Genomic DNA, 16,765 nt, shown 5'->3' with positions numbered 1-16,765 from the left:
AGAGGCGTAGACAGTGACACTGACTGGCTCCTTTAAAGAAGCAATTTTGCAGCAGTCATGGATCAAATAAGCACCATGTACATAGGTGCAACATTATACCTATATATATGGCACAATATCGCGCCCTCAAGAGAGGCTACAATCTTGGAACTTTGGGTGCTTCTTTGCACCCTCACGAAAGGTGTAAAGTTGCACCAAAAGTAGAGGCAAGAAAGGGTGCAAAGTTGCGCCGAAAATTAAAGGGAGAAAGATCACACCCCCAAGAAAGGTGCAACTCAGCACCAATTAGTGTGGGTGGAGAGATGCACCCTCAAGAAAAGGGTGAAACTTAGCACCACTTAGTGTTGGTGGAAATATGCACCCTAGGGAAGAACTTCGCACCCTCAATAAAGGGTGCAATGTTGCATCCTCTATGGAGGTGCAAAGGTGCGCCCACAGGGTGCAAAATTATACCATTGCACCATGGTGCAACTTTCGCACCAATTTCTTGAGGGTGCAAGATAACACCCATAGGGAGCCACCAGTGTGACATCACTTTGCACCCTTAAAAGGTGCAAGAGTGAACCATTTTTTCTTAGTGTGTAGTGCAATATTATAAAAGCTTTCAAATGCGAGAATTTTCCTTTGGAATTACCACTGAAACAAATTATAAGCATTGTTCTCAGTCCGCTTTTGCTTTTTCTTTTCTTTCTTTTTATCACACACATCGCGACAAAATGGCCTCTCAGAAATGTGTTCTCTATTGAGACAACGATCGAAATATCAAAATTTAATACCGAATATCAGCTAATTTATTTCTTTTTCTGAGGCTGCCAGACATTGTTAGAGCTGCGATGGATGGCACGGATTATTATTAAGTTGGATGTGACTATCCGCCAATGTTACCGATTAGGCATGACGCGGAGGCTTGTTATTTAAAATGAAACTCCACCAAGTTTATGACTTTGTTCCAAGGTTTGTAATGAAAAGTCAATCTCGCTGAAACATGTAAAAAACACAAAATACAAAATACAAACTGTTCCAATCATATTCATGGAAAGTGCATTTTGGTTTTAATACCCACATAATGAAACCGACAATAAACTGTTGATATACTATACTATATACTCTGCCTAATGCTTCTATAAAAACCAATATTGAAGTTGGGCGGATGTGAGTGAACAACGATTTCACATGTTATTATTGCGATTTGATTAACTTAAGAAGAGATTCTGATTACAGCCTACATGCGGACATTTATGACACAACAGCAGATGATCCCAAAAGTTCATTCGATTATTCAGATGGAAAGACAGAACAAAAAAAAAAGGGGGGGGGACTGTGACGAGCATGGGCGTTCGCGTCCACCTTTTCTACAGAGGCTACTGTGTAAGGCGGTAACTTTGTAGTCTCGGTAATTTCAATCCGGTTTAACCCTCCGCGATATTGCAAATTATGTATACATGAAATGCCATTTGATGTTGCTTAGAGTGCAGAAAACTACAGAAAAAGCTCAGCTGAAACTAGACAGATTTGACAGATTACTTTTTCTTGATTGAAAAGAGAATGGTACATAATGCAGCATAATTCCAAGTTGGCACATTTAATTGAACAAATTAACGAATAAAAACACATATGTTTCAATGCCTTAAAGGGTGGCAGAGTATTGGCTGAGGTGAGGATTCAGCCTTTTTTTTGCGAAACGTTAAAAAGCGTACAATTCTAAGGGAACTTAAGTTTATTTGATAAAAATCAGTTTTGAAATGGCTGAGATATTTTTAGACAGAGTAAAACAAAGCGATCCTATAATAAAAGGTGGGTCACACCTTCTATATTAGGATCACTTTGTTTGGGATATCTTAGCCATTTCAAAACCACATTTCCTCAAATAAACTTTTAATTCCTCTAGGAATTATATGCTTTTCAATATTTCATAAAAGGTCTCTCATTATCTAAAGAAAAAAAATATCATCAAAAAACGTTGGTAACTTGAAACCCCATTGCAACTAAAAACTGTTCTATCCCTTTGGTCTGATCTGTACTCTTGGGTTGGCCTCTTCGTGACTTGCAGTCAACGTAATTTTTTTTTTAATTATTCTTTCTCCTTCTTTTTGCAGCCTAAAACAAACACTAATTCATGGCACTATTGTTCGTTCTAACAAGCTATGTTTGTTTGTATGGGCGCTTTGGTATAGTGCTGGATAAGACTCTCGACTCCCGATCGGAGGACCCGAGTTCAAATCCCGCCCAGTGTTTATACGTCCTTTAGACGAGATGTTTTTAACCCACCATGTCCCTCTCTACCCAGGTGTACTAATGAGTACCTGGCAATGATAATGGCATTCCCTCTGGTAGAGCGGTGTCAACACAGAAAAGGCCATACCCTAGGTATTATTAAGCCCTTATTATTATTATTATCATTATCATTATTATTCTGTCAAATCTCGAAATGGTAATGCTATCACTCTCAATTTATTTTCACGTTGATTACTATTCAAAATGCCAGTTCACCCATAAATACACACCTATATGTTTCAAATGTACATGTATTAACACAAGCCATGAGCAATCAACATAACAGAACAAAAATCAAAATCATAACGGCAATACGCATGGTTTCGTTTTAGTACACAACACATTTGGAGGACTGACACTATGAATTATTCGAGTTCAATTTGTACGATGAATTTGATGTTTAATGAAGCGCTGGGCGCCAGACGCGTGACCGGTGAGTTTACATTTGTGTTAAGTTCCCCCCCCTCCTCCACACACACAAACACACACACACACACACACACACACACACACACACACAAACGAACACACACACACAAACACACACACACAAACACACGTTCGCAGAACACGTGATCAGTGTATAACATGCTGCTGCCTTTCACGTGACATCTGCCATGAGCTGATAAAGGATTTGCGATTCTAAATTTTAGATGTCTTTTATTATATTTGGATACTTTGTATCCTGTTTATAAATGGACTTGGAATGCGAGAGGAACACACCTAATCCCACCCCAACAAAAAAGAGGGAAAAGGTAAATGAAAATATACTCACAGCCTAGACAGGAACTGATACGCGTGCGAAGAAGCTGGCATGCCTGCAGAAAGGTTTTTTGCGTTAAACAGCTTCCTGGAGTATGAAATATAAGCAAAAGAAATATCACTATCGTAGGACAACTGTAGAAATCCCATGTGAGGGAAGGTACACGCTTATTTTGGTTTTACACACACCCTTATATTCAATGTTTCATTGTAGTATACACAAAGTGGTGCAAGCGGGTGTAAAGTCCCATTACAATTACTACTTCCACATCTTATGTAGATGTTGTGTTTTAAACAACACAAGACACGTTTATAATATGTACATGTACAAACACACACACACATATACAAATATATATATTTGTATATATATATTTTCATATATTTATATATATACATATATATATATATATATATATATATGTGTGTGTGTGTGTGTGTGTGTGTGTGTGTGTGTGTATGTAACTTTAGCTGAATATATAGATACATGTCATGTGTGTTTATTATACGCAACTCATTTGGACGTAAAAAATTATGTATAGCGACTGGTATATCATAAAATGCCGACTAACCGTTCACTCTACAGATAAGTGATAACTTCTACTTAGCGAGCTCTAGAGATAGCACACGTAATCTTCAAAATGCAAATACTCGCCCTGACTAGTGCTCGGAGAAGTATTACGATTGAATACCAGATAACATTAAGCGATGGCTATGATTTAATCTTTCTGCTTGTCTTGATCGACCCATTAGCGCGAAATCAATCAAATTCGACAGGACCTTTTCATGAGAAATGTAAAAAAAGACTGTGAGGCTTCTTATAGTTGAAATATTTAAGGCTATACATAGTAAGAAAATGAACTAATGAGTTCCCGGGATCGATAATTTATTTTGCAAAGTGGTTAGGTGTTTACCTCAAATATCTTCAACTTGATAGCGTTTGTTCGGAGCCCTTTACCTCTATCAGACTTGGGCGTTCAAGTCACACACCGTCATTAATCCATCATCGGGGATCAATCATACACACGCATTTAAAAATATTCTCACCAGACATGTGACATAAACGATAAGAATTGTGAGATTACGAGATGGAATATGTGTCACTATTGGGTTTGGATTCTTTAGAGTTATGAATAAACAAAGAAGAATACGTACAAAAATCGCACGGTTGATGGTAGCTGCAGTACCCTCGAGTTGTCCCGCGTCCCGATATCACACACGGCGCCACTCGCCCAGCAAGGAGTGCAGGAATCGTCGCATTTTCCCGGTTCTTTCACAAAGAGAGAGCAAAATAATAGTAATATAGATAATCATAACAATAATAATGATGATAATGATAATGATAATAGTAACAATATATTAATCGAACTCTCACTCAAGCTTTGCTTGCACAGAGTAACGGCTTTGATGAGGTACAATTAAATGTACTTAAGTAAGATTTTAGAGCGTTTGACTTGAGGAACATTCTTTTTATTCATGGGATTTCTTCAACTGGACATCACGCTGCCCTACGTTTGTTGCTATTAATTATTTGATTGATTTTTCGTTTGTTTTGTGTTTTGCTTGCTCTGCTGCATAGATACAGAAATATACAGCAGTGTCAAAACCACTGATGGGGCTGACCATGGATATTGATAATCTATAAGGATGAATAGATGAATAAGTTTGCAAATATATATTATATATATATATATATATATATATATATACATATCTATATATATCAATGGGTTTACAATAGATCTTGATACCATATAGAATGAATACAATTATGAATATGTTTGCAAACACATATGTAATGCTGTTGAATTCACTTCAGTTCCAGTTTTTTTCCTGCAATCCGTTTTCAAGACAATATATAACAAAAATTTGACAATGATATGTAATGAATTATAATGATTATAAAGGGAAAAAAGAAAAAAATCATACGATGTCAAACTGAAGGCACACTGTACGATGGAGGGAACACTGATTCTGCATGCTCACCACAAAATCGCTGGTCTGTTGAGTCGGCACATTCGGCAGTCCCATCACAGAGTGAAGAAAGAGGAAAACATGTCCCCGTTGTGTTCATACAACGACCATTGTCTGGTGTTTTACAGGTCCCTTTATCATCTGGGGAAAGCGAATAAGAAGAAGGAAAAAACAGTTGTGAATACAAATATGTAACTACAGATTCATTAGGACTGACATTATTTTGTTTGCATTTATGCCGATGGAATTTGTCCTAATATGCAATTCCACACAAGTTCCCATTACGTTTAGTCACTTATAGAATTGAATTAGCTTTAAAAATGATGGAAGATTTGTCAAAGTAGAATATTAAACTAGAAAGTTATGGAATTATAAAAACTTACGTTTCTATGCAAACTAGCGATATTGTTCGAAACCACATGATATGGGAATATTAGCTGAAGTGATGATGTTATGAAATTTCAATTCTTCCATTTTTTTAAGATAAAACTCAGAACAGAAATGTATTTGATAAAAAGATTTACAACCCGTTTCCCCAAAATGTCAGTGTTGCTTGGGATATTGCAAACAACACACATTTTTTTTTTACGTTGCACACTTACGTTTTGATGTTTAATAACACCTACACTATCTCCTTTATAATGTCATATACGAATAGCGCTTCTTCACTTCAAATCCTAAGCGGCTGATGGTAAAGATGATATTTTCAGATTACTTAATCGGTTCTTCCTATTTCCTTCCTCAAACAGGCGAGATACTAAAAGTGCCGTTTTGACTTTACACGATGAAATGCATGACCTTTTTACCTGTTACTAATTTCATAATTAAAATTGCTTTATTTTAGTTCCTTTAGCGCAAAAGATATACAGGGACAGTCTCAGTCTTGACTGTTATTCAAACTATAAACATGAATGGATTCATAGTCAGTCTGAATGTCAGTAGAACCAGGCTGATTTCAAGATTTCACGTCGACGTTAACTTTTGGGAAATGCAATTTTCGGAGGGAAGATAGGTACAATATTTAAAACATTGACAATATAGGCGATAGTATTGGATCGCACCAGATACAGATTTCATGTTTATAAGATTTTTCATCATTATCATTTTACAGCTGCACACCATTAATGTTTCTTTCGGCTGTTACCGTGCTGAGTAAAATGCTTTGGAATTTCATCTGAGGCATTCTTGAAAATGTACACCTTTTATCATAAAATATGTTAATTGAAATATGTGTGATGAATAAATGTTTGAATAATCATTTACAGGGACTAAGCAAAGTATCTTGTTTTCATCATTTATTTTGGTATGCAAATAGCTACCCTCTTTTGCAACATTTTGTGTACATATGATATCTAAAAGTACTTTGGCCAACAGCAACTACATTCATTAAAAAAAAAATCAATTAAATTCAAGCTGATATTCGCCGGTAACATTTTGGTTACTATTGGTTAAGTGACGTGTCAATCGGTCAATGAATTTGTCATTGTCATAATTTCACGAAATCAGCGCGTCATAATTGTTGAAGTTATGCGTATTCATTTTCCGATTATTAATCCCCAAAAGTGTGCACTTGGGCAGAGTTCTGCCTTCGTGACCCACACAAAAAATATATATATAATCAAAGGGGCTGTCACTCTTCAATAAGAGATTGAGCCGGATGTATGGTTTCCTTTCTGCACGACTGTCAATCGCAAAACGCGGTAACTGACATTTTCAGGTCTTTAATTTGATTTGGCCTTCTATAATCGGTCAGCCACAGCCGAACGTGTGGGTTCAGCCAATAAACTTTTGTGCTTTTGTGGTTAGAATTGCCTGACCTCGAATCAACGTGAAGTCACTCTACGATAGATAAATAAATGAATAGATACAGACATGTATGTATATACTAAATATATATACGTGTATATATATGCCACCCTTCATTACAGTCGCCTCATTTTTTTTTTTTTTTTGCTAAATTTTTCATTGGACCCTGTCTAGCTTCAATCATGCAAACGATTTTATTTGATTCATTTTGTTGCTTTTACATGTTTTGGTTGGGTATGTTGGACAAGGTTGACGCCCCTACAAACTGTATCACATGAAGTCTCCCTTTTAGTGCTAGCTTTCGAAACTAAAGAACATGAAGAACCAGTAGTGAAGTTATTCTTACATATTCTACGTCTTGACAATTTTTAAGACTTTTTTCTAAGAGAAAGACTTAATCTTTTGATATTGAAAGTGATTGACGACGTAAATAAGCACCGACAAATCGGCGTTTTACTAGTAGCCATGATAACAAAAAAAAAATCATGGCCATACAATCATATTCTTGCTGGATTCGAACTAAGGATCTCCTGATCACCGGACAGGCTTCGTGTCCACTGGACCACCGGGCTTCCGTTCAACAACTCGTCCTGACTCTCATCCTTATAGCATATTGCGGATATTGCGCAAGTAAATTATTGAAATTGATGTCTTGAGTCGAGCTGTTTTCTTTTATTGCAACTGGTTGACAAATTGCCCTTCATCAACATAAATAAACACCAAGATAAGAGAGTCAATCTTTATGTCTTGAAGTTGATTTCAGTCGATTTTCTGGACACCACTCTCTTTTTATAAAGTGATAATATTAGATTGCACAATGTGCAATTACTGCTCATCACACACTTAACATGCATTCAATATACAATTTTTCATATATTTTGTTACCTTACATCCTTTAAAATGCACTGCTCAAAACCATGTGACTTCCCATATTATCCCTTGTCAATCGTATGTTATGTGATTATGGAGACCAGTTTCAAATGAAGCATGGAGAGAATTAATTCGCTGTGCTTATAGGGATCAGTGGCGAGGAAGGTACAATTCTTGGTTGCTGATGCAGGGGTATTTCAGCATCAGAGTTTTCCATTTACATCGACAGAGATTCCATCATAGACTAAATTTTCTATTCAAAATGTAAATATGACATGTTTCCATGATTGGATAAGTAAATATCTGTGGCTATCTGTCATGTTCTGTAACGAGAAATTTCCGAATAACGTTCATATGATACTTACACCTCAATTTGTAACTTTGCATTTTGTCAGATGACAAAGGACTGAAGATAGTTCCCGTATCAAAGTTCAATATCTTATCATACACAATAAATCTTTTCTGCAGTGATTTCCCCCCGTAAAATGCAGACTAATATCAGATTAATTAATGATTCAAAATCAGCAGGTCAATAACAAGCAAAGTTCGCCTCACGAATGAGATGGTGATAATATCCTTGACATAACGTTAGAGTGGAGTATGGAGCGATGATGGCGTTATCATAGCAGGATCCGTGGTAATTGATCAGGGGCAGACCCAGGAATTTCGCCAGAAAGGAGAGGCGCCTTAACAAAATTAAAGGGGGCGCAAACCCATCCCCCCCACATTTTTTTCTTTTTATTCATTATGTTTTAACAAAAATAAAGAGGGGGCGCGCGCCTGGTGCACCCCCTCTGGATCCGCCAGTGTTGATTACATCAGTCTAGCAGGGCTCTTTACAGTTCTGCCCTTCGATTAGGGCACTTTCGCTCTTCATTAGTTGAAACTATATCAAATGGAGCTTAACTCACCGCATAGGAATTCGTCATCTCCATGCGGGCAGGTACGGGTACCATCACACAGATCGTTTGGTCCATATGAAAGGTCGCTAGAGGTGCATGTAGCGGCGCGCTCCGGGATTGTTGACGTCATCTGCATTACGTCAGCTGTAAGGAAGAAATGAATGGGTAATGATCAATGAGGAACATATTTGTTTATTTATTTATTTATTTTTATTTTTTATTTTTTTATTTTTTATTTTTTATTTTTTTTTTTTATTTTTTTTTTTTATTTATTTATTATTATTATTTTTTTTTTTTTTGGGGGGGGGGGGGTTAGGGCTATTCATTGTTTCGTTTGATTTCAGGGCGATCGCAATGTTACCTGTAATCTAAAATTTCATGAATTCTAGTCTAGTGTATACAGTCTGTTTGAATAACAGTTTCCGTTTCATACATAAGAATGGGTGCTTGAAACGTGGATTAAAATAATATTTCTTCTCCAGAGTACTTATTGCACACGGTGGTTACCACTGCAAGACAATGCTACGTATTTCACTTCTGTCTTCATGTTTTTTTTGTTTTTTAATTCAGATGTGGACTGCACGTGCATGTAGCAGTTAGAACCAGCAACAAGTGAAGGTGGCAAGGTCATTTTTCTGTGGAGTCACTGTTCAGTGATCAAAAAAAGTCTTCATAATATTATTATTCATTGCGATTGTCATTAACGATTGTGATTTCTGCATACCATTAAAAGTTTCCTTCGGTCCGTTATCAAGTATTCATGGACCGACAAAAACGTCTATGACGACACCAGTTCGCATCATTTTACATCAGTTTCGCATCATCTATACCTAAATATATTAGATGACCGTTTACTGCTTGTTTCAAAGATTTCTGAAGGAATCTACAGCAATAAAAGCTGTTTTCATGTATAGGATTGACATTGTACATCGACTTTCCCGCACGCACATAACAGCAAACATTAAGCGGTTACAGGATATAATGTCAACTATATGTAAGCCATCAAACAGGCTGCCAGTCAATCATGACCCCGTCAAAACACGACGCTGCGGTACCCTCGTCTCTCTTTCGTTGGTCCTGGAGCGCCTATGCTACGAGATGTCAACAAATTTGAAAAATCGTACTCTCTTAAAATTCCCCAGAGCCACTTTGTCAACAGTTAGAGTCAACAGTTAGAGTCTTGGTGGTCACATGCATACCGGTAATCAATCCCGCCTCTTTATTCGAAAAGACGCAACTATTATACCACAAGGGCAAACGTCAAAGACTCAGAAACAGTGCAAACACAATGAAAGTGAAAACCTCATCAAGACAATTTTCAGACATAAAAAAAAAATCAAAGAACACGGAACTGACATAATGAGCAATCATCTCTTTAATAACCAAACTGCAATTTATCAAACTGTTTGATTGTGAAATTATTTTTTTTTTTATAATGAAACCTTCCATCTTCGGTCTGTCGGTGTTTGTGTGCGTATTTGCGTATAAGTGTGCTTGTTTGTGTGTGTGTGTGTGTGTGTGTGTGTGTGTGTGTGTGTGTGTGTTTGTGTTGTATGTTGTATGTACCTAAGTGTGCCAGATTGTAAATCGCAAGGTTATTACATTTTGCCGTACATTTACCATTTGTTGCTACCATGCTTTGGTAGAAAAAACAAAATTTTTCAAAGGGCTTGATGTAAAGAAAATGTAAGAAAATTCCACTTTCGTTTCTCTCTCTCTCTCTCTCTCTCTCTCTTTCAAATTACCTCTGCTTGTTACTCATATATCATAATCATGTTATGAGTAACATCATTCTTCCTGTTTTCTTAAAGGAGTAAGTTAATCGCTCTTTCATTACGTTACTGACTTGATTGAAGAATTAAGTTTTGTTGAATTCTCTTTATATTTTTCTCAAGAGTGTATTCATGCGGTGACTGCAAGAACTTCGCAATCTTCTCATCGGGTGGTGATGGGATCGAAAGTACAAAAACTTATAACTTTTGAACGGATTATTCTATTTTCCTCAAACTTCACTGATGCGTTCTACTGATATTCCTGCATTCACTCAATCCACGTAATAATATTTTGGTATCATTTCTTATATAATTTCTAAGAGATATTGTAAATTGAACAGACGGCATATTTGAAGATCGAGTGGGGATTTTATGTCAATACATGAATTACCAGCTTAATCCCCACATTTGCTGACGGGCATAACGATATGATATGAAAACACTTAAAATGATTCTTCCTGATTTGCGATTATCATAGCAATATAATTTAGTTATTCATGCTGTTTATTTTGTGGGCTCAAATCGATGAGTGTCAAAAAGCATATGAAGATATTGGAAGAACGTACATGGCCAAACTGACAGTTTACAGAGTTCCACATGGAGGAGAAAAAATTCATAACGGACTCTGATGGATAGGAGCACCGCGTTGCTACGGTCATTGAGTGCTGACCGAGCACGTATCTCGATCAAGGATATTAATACGCGTCATGTAAGTTTGTAAAGAACGTGCATATAAACACGCCATACCAGAAAAGCATTAAAAGATCATTTCCAGTGCGACTTGGGGCTGTAAATGACAACTCTGTGATTGTGACACGACGACTATTTTCTTTTGCGAGCGGAGAGGTTTTAAAAGTCAACGTTGACTAATTTCTATAATATTGTATAAGCAGAATCGTGTGGCTGAATTCTGAGTAAAAAGGGGAGAAAATGCATCGGGTGACCGTGTCAGATGTCGATTGATTTAAAGTAAAATACTTTCATTCAAAATATCGAGTTGGCAGTGACATTACTCTAACTCTTTTTGCAAGACAGAAGTTAGTATAACTGGAATCATTCAATAAAGCACTTTTTTGACCGGTGTGACCAAGGTGATTTTGGCGTTGTACGACAACTGGGGCTGTGACATGACAGCTAGGCCTATATATTATTCTTTTTGCGATCAGAGAGGTTTAAAACGTCAATATTTACACATTCATTTATGAAATATAAAGCAGTATGGTGTGGCCGAATTTGGAGTAAAATGGCAGAGAAATGTTTCAAGTGCGAAATATCGAGTTGGCACTGATATAGAAATCAAGCCCTTACTATGAATCTTTTGGCAAGACAGAATTTTGTATGACCGGAATTATTCCATTTGATTCAAAACGAACTTGAACAGCTTTCAATAAAGCACTTTTTAATTGCAAAGGACAGATGAAGGAACAACTTTACATAGTCAGTTCGTTGCTCTCATTCTCATTCGATTGTTGTTGTGTTTCTATACCCGAGACGTCTGTAAACAAAATGAGACTCAAATAGTGAAAATAAGTGTCAAACTCTCTGTACAACGGTAAAGCTGAACGTAAACTTTTAGACATTTCCTCTGTTAAAGGCTGTAACTTCGTTGAAAACAGTGATACAAAGAAAGACGGAGGTAGATGTATATAAAAAAACACACCATCACAACTCTGACCTAAATCCATGGGTGCACTCATCTAAACGAACTTTATACTATGAGACTTTCTTGTCATTACTTGTGGGGGATCAAGCACAAATGCGACATTATCATTTTATATAATGTACAGAAATTGTGACTATACTTATACAGCTAACGTGACATATTTGGGTCTCTTTTTTATCGAAACATTTATTTATTCATTCGGTCAAATAAGGGCACGAAAATGACACTTGTCACGAGTACGCTTCTTGATACTACCTGTTTCAAAACCTAAGAGGCACTTAATACTCTGACGAAAGAAAAAAAGAAGAAAGAATATTATAGTCTCGTTGGGGTCTTTTAGGAGGTCATTAAATGGATTCATCAAGATTGCTTAAAAGATACAAATATTTTTAGTGCTCAAAAGCTGCTTTGATTACCCCTCGCCCAAAGCTATCCAAATGTACTTCTGCCGAATTTGGCATCCATTAGCATGCGATGGGTTATGTTCATGTCTCAGGTTAAGCTCCTACGTACTATACAATCTCAGATCTTTTCCATCAGAATAATCAAATCATTACCTCTGTGTTGATTATTGTAGCACCAGAGATGATAAACATTGCAATGAAAATAATTTCATTGCAATTATGATTATTAAAAAGTAACGACGATAATAATAATAATAATAATAATAATAATAATAATAACAATAATGACAATAATTGGACTTATGACATAATAAAGGTAATAGTTGTAACAATGATTATGATAATAATGACAACAATGGAGAGAATAATAATACATCTCGTTCTCTTAAAACATAGAGATCCCTGTCATCTTTAATGCTCTAGCCTTTTCTGATAACTACACACCGTACATGGGGCATGACGGATTTTTTTTTTTTTTTTTTTTGGGGGGGGGGGGGGAGGGGGATGTTGGCAAAAACATTTTGTCCAATATATGTTCGCCTCGACAAGATGCGAATTCAAATTCTTCCGGCTAGGAGGCTTGTGCCGTATAAATCACAGTGCACATACCACTGCGAATTATTACTTCCATAAAGAATTTAGACGGTGTCATCACCATGGTTGCTGGAAAAACACGATTGAATATTGCATAAGATATTTTCTCTGCAGCACAGAATCCGATAGCCCTATACTCCCGATTCTGTGGGCCTCAATCGGTCCTGCTGACTATAATTGCTGGCGTGGGGCTTTGGTGGTTGTTATCAACATACAGTCACTGTAGTGCATTGAAAATTGACGATGCATAATAATCTGCAAATTTAATGCAAGTAGCTATCTTGCGCAATCCCACATAAATCATTGACAGTAATTCTTATCTCGTGCATGTTATACAAGGTAACAAATTGTGCGTGTCTACACAGTCCATTTTATAGAACAATATTGTTCTTCCTACATTCATATTGGAGACCTGTATAATAGTTTGCATGTGTGAGTTCTCTGGCAAGGTTGAAGTAACTTTCCAGTTGTCGGAAGCAATCGCTGTTACGCATGAAATTCGAATATTATGAGAATAAAATGGTCGACTCACTTTACGCCCACATCCAGCATTTTAGCAGTTTCAGTCCAGTTTGCACAATTTGCTGCTACATCGACATGTAGCTTTTAAAAAGCCTTCTGACTGGCTGTAAACGCGTGGCTACATACACTGATCCATTTCAAGTGAATTAAAGGGACATTCAAGACGATTTTCATAATTTCACATCATGTAGTACAAATTATATCGACAACTCCCTGTATAGATTGGTGGAATTTATTGTGGTTCTAGAGCAGAGAAACAATACTTTGAAAAACCTTAAACAAATTACACTGAACAAGGATGACATAGAAGGTTCACATATTTCAGAAATGATAGCAGTGTAATATTCTATAACAATACCGCTTGCTTGCGAGTTCACATGTCTATAATCTATGCATGCCTTCTTCTTTTGTTCTGCTTCCTTGAGCCCCAACTCATGCATTCTTATGGTGACTCTGCCATGTCATCATCCCTGTTCATTGCAATTTGTTCTATTTTTTGAAAATATTCTTATTCTTCTTCCCAATTATCACAAATTCTGAAACTCTGTCCTCAGTATAACTAATTTATAGTTGTACAAATGTAAAAATATGAGAATCACCCGGAGTTCTCCTTTAAAGTCTGCAAGGATTCGGTGATGTATAGCGCCTCATCCAAGTTAATTTCACATCATTGGTTAGCAGGGCACACAACAGACACACACAGACAATCACGCACACACACACCCACACACACACAACACACACACACACACACACACACACACTAAAAAACCTGGAGCGTTTTGTTTGACTGTTTGTTGTTGTTGCTGTTGCTTACAGCAAAGATCAATTTGACGTAAGATCCATGACATAAAAAGATAGGGCATTCAAAATCATAACTGTGCGGTCTGCAACAGAAGTTGCGGGATAGGTTTCCGCATTCCACCATAAACGGTATTTCCACAATTCAGTATGCCCAGTTGTGCAGAAAATCTATAACTAAAACTCAACTCATGCACTATGCTCTCTCGACTACGGGCACAGAATTGGTCCATGTTGATGCTCCCTCAAATCTCAACCAAAGTGGCAAATGACAATTACTGTTTACAATAACTTGAAAGCTGCACTTGAAGCAACAACATATTTGAACTACAGCTGTAGTATATGACACAGTGCCAGGCAAGAATTGACATTTTCAAAAGTCTGTTTGTCCACAACTCAATGGACCGATGAGATCGGCAAAGGAATAAGGGTACAGACGATTTTTTTTTTTTGTGAACTATTCAACCCATGCGGTGACACGTGACAGCGACAGTCATAGAATCATTATTTGATTTGTGTTGTACCCATTTCACAATATAATAGATGATGACTGGCGGGGGAGGGAAAATACTGAATGTTCCACCCGAAGGGTTTGAAATGTTATTGAGGCACTTATAGCCTCCCGAAATAGCATTTCAAACCCTGAGGGTGGAACGTTTGGTACATGTTCCCGACAACAAAAGTCATCATCTGTTATATTATATGGATTAGTCAAATCGTACGCATTACAATAATCGGTCACCTGCTTTTTCACATTGTATTGAATAGGCAAATTTATCCTATCGATTGCGTGAAAAATATGATCGTTCAATCGTTTGGTATCGTTTGTCATTTGTTACGTGAAAATGTTTTCCCATGGGAGAACATTACAAAAATGTTCTGCCCATGGGCGAACATAACCAATGTGCCTCCATCACGTGACTGTGTTTAGCCAATCACTAACCGGTATTTGACTAACACATTTAATATTGGAGATTGTGACTACCCTGTCTATGAGGCATTGAACTTCGTCATCATGTCACAGTGCTTATTTGTTTACTCTGCACATCTCATGGTGCACTTGGTAATTTGCAAAATAAGAGCTGGTACATCGTATTGTTAGAGCGAGCTCTGCACGTGAAATTCAAAATGTATTTGGGTTTGCCTTTACAGCTAGCAAGCCCTATAAACGCACGCTTCGCTCATATCGATTCTGTGGATTTAAAAGCAAGATTATGTATATCATGCGCTACAGTATACTCCGTGACAGAAGCGCGTATACTATAGTAATCTCTGTCTCAATCTTTTAACGACCTATAAACGAGCCAGAGCTGCGTGAAAACCTTTGTGTCCTGGTGCCCTTTTCTTTAATAAGGAAAGGAGTCTGACTAGCATATGCCGGTATGCGAACCGAGCAAGAAATTTAATCATTTATAGACAGACGGAATACGCTCGTTGGATGGAATGCCATAAAAGTAATGGAATTACACATGCATGATTAACGTTGGGATTATCGAAATCTACGCACTATTATGAAGCGCATATCGCTTTTAATTCGGTTTATTGGGGAATACTCGCACCAGAAGAATATCACAGCATTACTGACTAATTCCTTCGCTAAGTCTAAGCCCCCACCTGCTTGAAAAGTAATAATAGTACAGTCACGATAAGAACCTGTCCGAGTTACGTGCGAGCTGCTCTAGGAATTAAGTCATTTGGAGCGGTCGCCCATGACAACCTATACGTGTGTATTGTATATAACAAGTAAAGGTACAAAGATACTCCCAGCGAGATTATTTGTCAGGAGGGAAATCAGTTTGAGCAGTGGCTTTATTTTTACCAACCAAACCTCTGTTAATGCGCTCAGCCAAAATTTCACGCATCCCAGTAAACACCTCAAGCCTGCGGTGATAATTTCGTGCGTCCGATCAATCGGTTTCCTGTTGGTTTCCTGCTTTATCCTAGATTTTTTTTTTTAAGTGGCCAGTATTTCAAATAGTCCATATAGACCACAAAGCATATGATGCCCAGAGTTACTTCATACGTTGTTAGAATAATTGTGTCCACATGGCAACTTTGAAGCCGGGGTAACCGTAAGACACCTGGTTTGTTTGCTTGTTTATCAAATGGTTCTACTGTTCTATATTCCACATTTTACAAGTAAAATCATGAACATATCAAGAACTGAATGCGTCGATAATACTTATTGTAGGCTACAACAAATACATGTGAGATAAGAAAACAATTCCAAAGAAGCATTTCCAATACTGTAATTGAGATTTTCATAGATTCCCAGCAGAAGTTAATACAAGATGAATGCTTACATGAAATTAACAATTGTTAAAGAATGACGACATAAAGAAGCGGGAAAATACTTACGAAGATAAACATAACAAAATGAGTGTCCATTACATTTGATTACGAAATTACGGCTGGACGATA

General features: G+C 37.1%; 1 protein-coding gene across 1 annotated transcript in view; it reads right to left on the bottom strand.

The window, feature by feature from the left end:
* Positions 1-16,765, bottom strand: part of LOC139742559 (uncharacterized) — a 71,461-nt gene that overhangs the window by 39,462 nt on the left and 15,234 nt on the right. The window contains exons 2-5 of the mRNA XM_071653091.1: positions 8,598-8,732; positions 5,023-5,151; positions 4,192-4,306; positions 3,050-3,124 (exon numbers count right to left, since the gene is read on the bottom strand). Of these exons, the coding sequence (XP_071509192.1) occupies positions 3,050-3,124; positions 4,192-4,306; positions 5,023-5,151; positions 8,598-8,724 (446 nt within the window). The 5' untranslated portion in view covers positions 8,725-8,732. The remainder of the gene's footprint in view (positions 1-3,049; positions 3,125-4,191; positions 4,307-5,022; positions 5,152-8,597; positions 8,733-16,765) is intronic.

This window comes from Diadema antillarum, unplaced genomic scaffold (genome assembly GCF_040938485.1).
Source record: "Diadema antillarum isolate AM-2024a unplaced genomic scaffold, OU_Dant_1.0 seq00001005_RagTag, whole genome shotgun sequence".
NCBI classification, from domain to species: Eukaryota; Metazoa; Echinodermata; class Echinoidea; order Diadematoida; family Diadematidae; genus Diadema; species Diadema antillarum.
This window is presented reverse-complemented; position numbering and strand designations above follow the sequence as displayed.